A 7,025-nucleotide genomic window follows, 5' to 3' on the forward strand; every position below is an offset into this window, starting at 1 on the left:
CAGGCGCTGGCCATCCTATACAAAAATCTTATTTTCTGTGCATTTGTTCAATAAATTCATTTTTAAGTGCAGCGCTAAAACAAAGGACCTGCTAAATAGCTAAAGTTTGATAATAGAACTGGTTTAAAAATCAGCTAAAATGTCCAGCTCTATTGTTGACCACTGCCATGTTCTGAATTAACCCAAATTGAAGTAGCTTGTTAAGGTAGAGGCTAAGAGTTTATTTTTCACATCATTAGAAGGCCCTTCGTCGTCCATTCGCCCGCTGGATAAGCCCCATTACCGGAGCAAGTGGAGGAGCAAAGAACCGAAGTGAGCCGCTGTGCAAAGTGAGTCTGGTCCCTCCTGACAGGATGGTCGCACGTCATGTCTATCAACTCACGGTCACCACCGGGTCCATGTTCGGGGCAGGGACTACCTCACGGATCGGCTTGCAACTCTTCGGGTCAGAGGCCACATCCCCAGTCAAGATGCTGAACCCCAACAGAGAGGTCTGTGTTATATAGCTACATTCTCAGTATTCATGATTTTCTCCTAACCTTGATTTGTACCATTACCACTTATTTGCACCATAAATTACATTTTTACATGGGCTAAATTGTTCATTATCTAATTACATTTGTGTCACATTTATATGTTCCTGACGTTTTTTTATGTTGACAAATATGGGTAGGGTGCAACGTCATGCCATCCATGCACTATTAATGATAATAACTTATAATAGAATGCCAAATCATCTGTACTAAATTTCTTATTGATTTGATTAGTTAATGTCTTGTAGGCCTATGTGATGTATACATGAAAAGTGATGTATAAGTTACATGCATTTGTTTTTACAAAATGTATATTCTAGGTATCTTACATGTAGGCCTATAACAAAAGTAACAATACTATATTGGTTATCATTTGTTGGTTTCAGGGAATATCTGAGCAAAATTCTTGATATTCTTGAAATTATGTAAATTTAATGCAAGGGAGAAATAGAAGAAAGGAAAACAAATTCATGTCATTTACCGTTGATAATTACAGGCTTTGGTGCGCGGAAGCACTTTACATTTTGTCATGCCTGTGCGAGAGTCACTTGGAGAAGTGCTGTTGTTGCGCATCTGGCATGATAACTCTGGGAAAGGAGACACGGCATCCTGGTTCCTCGGAAGTTTTGTCGTCAGAGATATAGAAACCGACGTGGTGTAAGACGCAAAAAGACATATACAAACCGACAAATCTTTATTAAAGTTGTTCTGCCAGTTTGGTTTCTTCTTTACACTAAAGGCAATTCTGAAGTCCGCCTTTCATCCTATCTTGGCATGTTGGGTTTGTGGAAAGTAATGTGCCTTGGAAGACCAGTGCTTGTTTTAAAACTTAACAATTCCTCTTTAATTGTAAACAACAACGCGAGTTAGTTTGACTGATTATTTGCTTCATGAATGAAAACTAACTGGCATGTTTGTTTTATCAGCTACTTCTATTCTTCTGTCATAGAAAGGAAATGTAGCATGACACACTTGATATGCAAATAAATCAATTCAACGTAATCTTTTTCAGATCGTATTTCACCTGCAATGACTGGTTATCAAGAGAAAAGGGGGACGGTGAAGTGCAGAAGGTGGTTCACGCAAGTACTGAAGAGGATCTGACATCCTTTACCAATGTCTTCAATGAGGCAACCAGAGACGTGTTCTACGATAAACAGCTCTGGACGTCTGCCCTTGTAGCAGCACCGGGTAAGCTTCCTCTTCTTATGCCATCCTCAATTGATGTAAACCATGACTCTTTCTGAAGTAACTACTGGTGCAAAGCAGCTTCTTTACTGCTCGAATTTGAAGGTAGTCAAACATACCCGGGCCTCCCTTCTTGTTGTCCATATTTTCTCCAAAATATGTTAAACCGCCGGCCCTACATCCCCATACGTAAGGAAGATGCTACTGTTTTGAAGTCGTGTCCAGACACGAGGCGAACCCAGGTTCTACAGAATGTGTACCAGATGTGGCATGCAGCATAGGGTGGAGACCACAATACCTTTACTAAGGGCCGTTTTAAAACAAATGTTAATAGATACATTTGAACATAAAATGTATGATTATTCAAATAAATAGAAATATTCATATGAAATGATAAGGTGACAACAGTGGTGCTGTTTTCTGTCATAAAAATCTGAACAATAATTTTAATGTATTTCACAAAAAAAAAAGCAATTTTAAAAACGTGCATTACACTATCCTCATGTTATTTTGTTTGTTTCCGGAGTAGGTTCAATCTTCACAAAGGCCCAGCGTCTGTCCTGCTGCTTTACTCTACTGAACACCATGATGCTATCCAGCGCCATGTGGTACAAGGCAGAAAACACAACTGCCGACACCAGAGTGTTGAACCTGGGGTTTGTTCGTTTCACCATACAGGTAATATTCATCCGTTGACCTTATATTTTAGCTTTACTTTACTTTACTTTAATTACTTTACTTTACTTTACTTTACTTTACTTTACTTTACTTTACTTTACTTTACTTTACTTTACTTTACTTTTACTTTACTTTACTTTACTTAACTTTACTTTAATTACTTTACTTTACTTTACTTTACTTTACTTTACTTTACTTTACTTTACTTTACTTTACTTTACTTTACATTAGCATTCTGTAAACAATTGCATTAGTTGCCTATGCTGTTCTTAGATACTAAAACATAGAATAGCTACATAGATACCATAGATTAGTAATTATACTATAATATGTAATCTGTTTTCAGAGCCTCATTATGTGTTAATTACATTTTAATAGGAGCTGTACATCAGTCTCATGACTGTCCTGACCGTGCTGCCAGTCAATTTGGTACTTCTGCAGTTGTTCCGCATGGAGGCGCCACTGTCCGTTAACACTCGGGAGATGTCCATCCGCCCGTCCAAGAAAGGTATGAAAATGGAGCAGTAATAGCAAAACTATAAAATGTGGATTAATTTTCATCATGTGAACGCTCGTTTGTGTTTTTACTTTCAAAATCTAGTGTTATTGTATGTAACTTACTTGTCATTATAAACGAGCCAAGTGACAGTCTTTTAGAAAGATTATAATTTTTTTTCGCAGCTTGACTTCTGAAAACTGCTGGCACGTGAACATGGGAAATATACATGTGAGGAGAGCAGCTGTTGTAACAAAAGAATAACACTAATACTGTTGATTATAACTATTCTGTAAATTTAAGTTGTAGAGCCAGCTATGTAGTTAACAGTATTCCTTCACATTGTCTTCTAAACATATATGTTGACTATTAGGGTATTTGAAGAAAACATTCCACCTGGCCAAGTACATGGCGTGGGTGACCGTGTTCCTGGTGTCCACCAGTTCTGCGTTCTTCGTCCTCCTGTACAGTATGGACTGGGGGAAGGAGAAAAGTGACGCCTGGATGAAGGCCTTTGTTCTGTCCTTCATGGGGTCCAGTTGTGTCATGGACACTCTCCAGGTAAATAATTAATGATATAGTACGACTAATCCTTTGGCTTGTGATGAAGAAGAGGTCTCTTTTTACCAATATTATTATTCTTTTTATTTTTCATTTTATTTTATTTTTTAAGAAGATTTACCACATTTGTGGAAGGATTAGCATAACAGGTGACTATCACCTCTTCAAGATGTCAAACCTAATACCAGACTGTAAGGTTTGAACCACTCACACCGGGAAGGTCCCCTACTCTTTTCGATAAGTGCTTGGGTTATTTTAACGTGCGTGGGGAGTGGCTCTCTCAAACACGGGACCTACATTTAACGTCATATCCGAGGGACGTCCCTAACCGAAGTTAGGTACTTATTTACACCTGGTTGAAGTGAGAAAAGTCGTGTAAAGTGCCTTTCCCAAAGGCACAAGATCAGTGGCACCGGGCAGGATTTGAACCCGGGACCTCTTCGGCCTGGGCCGAACAGGCTCAATTGAAAAATTGAAAAAGATCGAAAAAATTTTTAAAAAGTGAACAAGACGATATCCATGCAAGGCACAAGAAATAAATATTTTACTCTATTCCCCGTAGATCTTTGTCCTTGCTGTGGGTCTGGCTGCCATCTTTAGCCTCCCGTTCCTCACCAAGCCGCAAGTTATTCTGAAGGAAGACCTGCAGCTGAACCTGTGGAACTCGAAAGGTTAGAAGTTTAAGACGTTAACTTTAAACCCCGGTGGCTGATTTCTCTCAATATGTTGTCTGAACTTTTAATGCTTCTTGTTTTCTACAGGCAAAAATTCATTATACTTTCATGTATTACACTGATATGACGTAACACCTTATTGTATTGAATACAATGCAAATTATGTCAGAAAGTTTCATCAACTTCAATATTGTGTATGTTATGTTTTTTTTATTGTGCCAAATTTTTTGTAAAATTATACCTTTTCCTCTACAGCACCGAAGAAGGTCTATCCACCTGCCAAGCCTGATGTGAAATCGGCTAGGAAGAAGAAGGAACTGAATAAGAAGTCAGCTTCTGCACTGAAGGAGTTTCTTCTCTTGCTTCTCTTCGTGGTGCTCCTCTTCTACATTGCCCAGGCGGATAAAGACCAACATGCCTTTTTATGAGACACAGTCCTTGTCGAACAACATTCTGCAAGAATATGACACGGTAAGTAAAGGATGTAAGGAAAAGTGTTCACCTAAGCATAGGCCTTTACATGTTCAAGCTAAGTAGCATACGTAGTTCAGTAATTTAAAAATTGTCAAGAGTTGGAAACCTGGCTGTTGTTGAAGGGCACTGAACTGGTTTTAGAGAATTTTCACTTTCTTTAATATTTTACTCCTACCTTATAACAATGTACTAATTATAATTATACATTTCGCCAATAGATTAAAACTCCGGACCAGTTCTACGCGTGGACTGAGGACGTCCTGCTGCCGACCCTTTACCCAGCTACCTGGTACAACGGAAGGGACATGAAGTACTTAGACCGACAGTTTGCACACAACACGGGATCCTTCCGCCTCGGTCCTCCACGTCTGACACAAGTTAGGAAACTTCCAGGTACGTCTGAAGACATTTACTTCTTCTTCCTTTGTATTTGAGATATTTGAAATACTGTTTAACATCGAAACTTCTTCGTTTTTATTATGGTCAGATTTTTCTTGTCCACAAATACAATTGAGTACATACTATAGTCAAAAATGAATGTTTATTATGTCCATCACTGCAGGTTCAACGTCTGTCGCTAGCATCGGCTGGAGCGTGTCTGGTAACTGTTGGCGATTTAATGTCACAGACGTGTTCTCTTATCCAAATGGCACACCCGAATGCACAAATCACCATTCATTTGACGTTCCCTTGAATCATGACTCCGCTGTATCATTCTTTGGTGTCTTGAAAGACAACCAGTTTTTCGACAAGTTCACAAAATCCGTTACAATCGCCATAAACTTCTACAATCCCAGCCTGAAGCTGTTCAGTGTTGTGAACATGGTCATCAATCGTTCCGGAGTAGGGCATCTCATTCCAACAGCAACAATCACTTCATTCAGATTGTTTCAGTACGAAACTGATTCTGACTTTGTCGACTTGTTCATGCACATCCTATTTACACTTCTGTTCTTCGTCATATTTTGTAACGAACTGAAAGCAATAGTGCAGAATAGATGGAAATATTTCACGTCGAAATGGAATGCCCTTGGATGCGTTAGCCTCATCGGTACAGCCACAATAATCTCCGTCTTCATCAAGCGATATGTGGTGGCATCGGAAACACTTGCAGTGGTGGCCAAAAGTAACGGTACGTTAACATGTCGATGGTAGTTGGATAACCCTAGACAATCATTTATAGGATTTTTTTTTACAAACAACTTAATTCTGCACTAAAAACTTGAATGGAATGTTCGGTATGTTACACATTTATATGATACATTACATTCTTTTATTTGAATTTAATTGTTAATTGTTGACTTTGGTTAAACAAAGACTCTGGTTTATTTACCAGGTGATCTGGGATTTGAACGCTTTGTTGAACTGCAAACCGCTGCATGGTGGGATTCTTGTTTTAAACACATCCTGGGTCTTGTTGTCTTCCTCAACACCATATCCCTACTTCGCGTCGTCCGCTTCAGTCAAACAATCGGCAAACTCCTGGCTCTTCCCGGCATCATGAAGGAGGAGCTCTTGTCGTTCTTGGTTGTTGCCGCCATCGCTTTTATCGCCTTCATCAGCTCGGGTAAATATTTAGTATAGTTTGGTTGAACCTTAAGCAATCCAAAATTGCAATGTTGATTGCAGGTTAAAGTCCTTGTCGTTAAACTACAAGTTATGTTAAGAATTTGTCCAGGCTCACTGTACGATGTTTGATGTTAACGCCTAATTTGCCTGTGTCTGATTTTAGCACACCTCATATTCGGAAGCCACATGGAACCTTACGCAGACCTGTACCACACAACGTTTGCACTCTTCGAGATGATGCTTGGCAGGTTAGTTTACTAAGACGTATGTAATGATCATTTGATAACGAAACACATTTTATAACGCCTAAGCAGGTGTCTCCATGAAGGGCATTGCCTTGCAATAAATTCCTGTATGTTATGATTCTAGGTTCTTCGCCCAGGACATGTTGGACTCCAACCCTCTCACCGGGCCGATCTTCTTCTCTTCGTTCATGATCTGCATCTTCATCCTCCTGATGAACTTCCTCATGACCATCGTCTGTGACGCCATTTCCGCCGACGTGGACGTCAGCCATGACCAAGAGCTTGGAGAGTACATCTGGAGGAGCTTCCGGGCCATGTTAGGGTTTCACAGCACGCCGGATAAGGAGAATAAACCAGGTAAGTTCAAAACCCATAAGTGGAAATATTGCACAGCCCTGTCAATCAAATGAAACCCAATCTTTTGGTTTTGAGGCCCAAAAATATTAAGCCTCCATTCAAGTGCCAACCAAAACAATACATCCAATTCATCAACTAAAACTTCTTACATCTCTTACATTTAAAATGAGTACAAAATCATGAAAAAACTTTGAAATATTACTAAATCATGTTATTACAAAATGAAATTTTAAGATTCCTACAGTGATTG

General features: G+C 39.3%; 1 protein-coding gene across 1 annotated transcript in view; it reads left to right on the forward strand.

Annotated features, from left to right (window-relative positions):
• Positions 1 to 239: 239 nt before the first annotated feature.
• LOC109475691 overlaps positions 240 to 7,025 on the forward strand; it is a gene marked incomplete at its 5' end in the record, with an annotated part of 11,743 nt that continues 4,957 nt past the window's right edge. Inside the window, 11 exon segments of the mRNA XM_019776453.1 lie at positions 240 to 491; positions 1,030 to 1,190; positions 1,546 to 1,724; positions 2,251 to 2,399; positions 4,019 to 4,127; positions 4,386 to 4,545; positions 4,547 to 4,601; positions 4,823 to 4,997; positions 5,941 to 6,171; positions 6,337 to 6,421; positions 6,543 to 6,775. Of these exon segments, the coding sequence (XP_019632012.1) occupies positions 240 to 491; positions 1,030 to 1,190; positions 1,546 to 1,724; positions 2,251 to 2,399; positions 4,019 to 4,127; positions 4,386 to 4,545; positions 4,547 to 4,601; positions 4,823 to 4,997; positions 5,941 to 6,171; positions 6,337 to 6,421; positions 6,543 to 6,775 (1,789 nt within the window).

The sequence above is a fragment of the Branchiostoma belcheri genome, unplaced genomic scaffold, assembly GCF_001625305.1.
Source record: "Branchiostoma belcheri isolate BF01 breed outbred unplaced genomic scaffold, Haploidv18h27 scaffold342, whole genome shotgun sequence".
Classification (NCBI taxonomy): domain Eukaryota; kingdom Metazoa; phylum Chordata; class Leptocardii; order Amphioxiformes; family Branchiostomatidae; genus Branchiostoma; species Branchiostoma belcheri.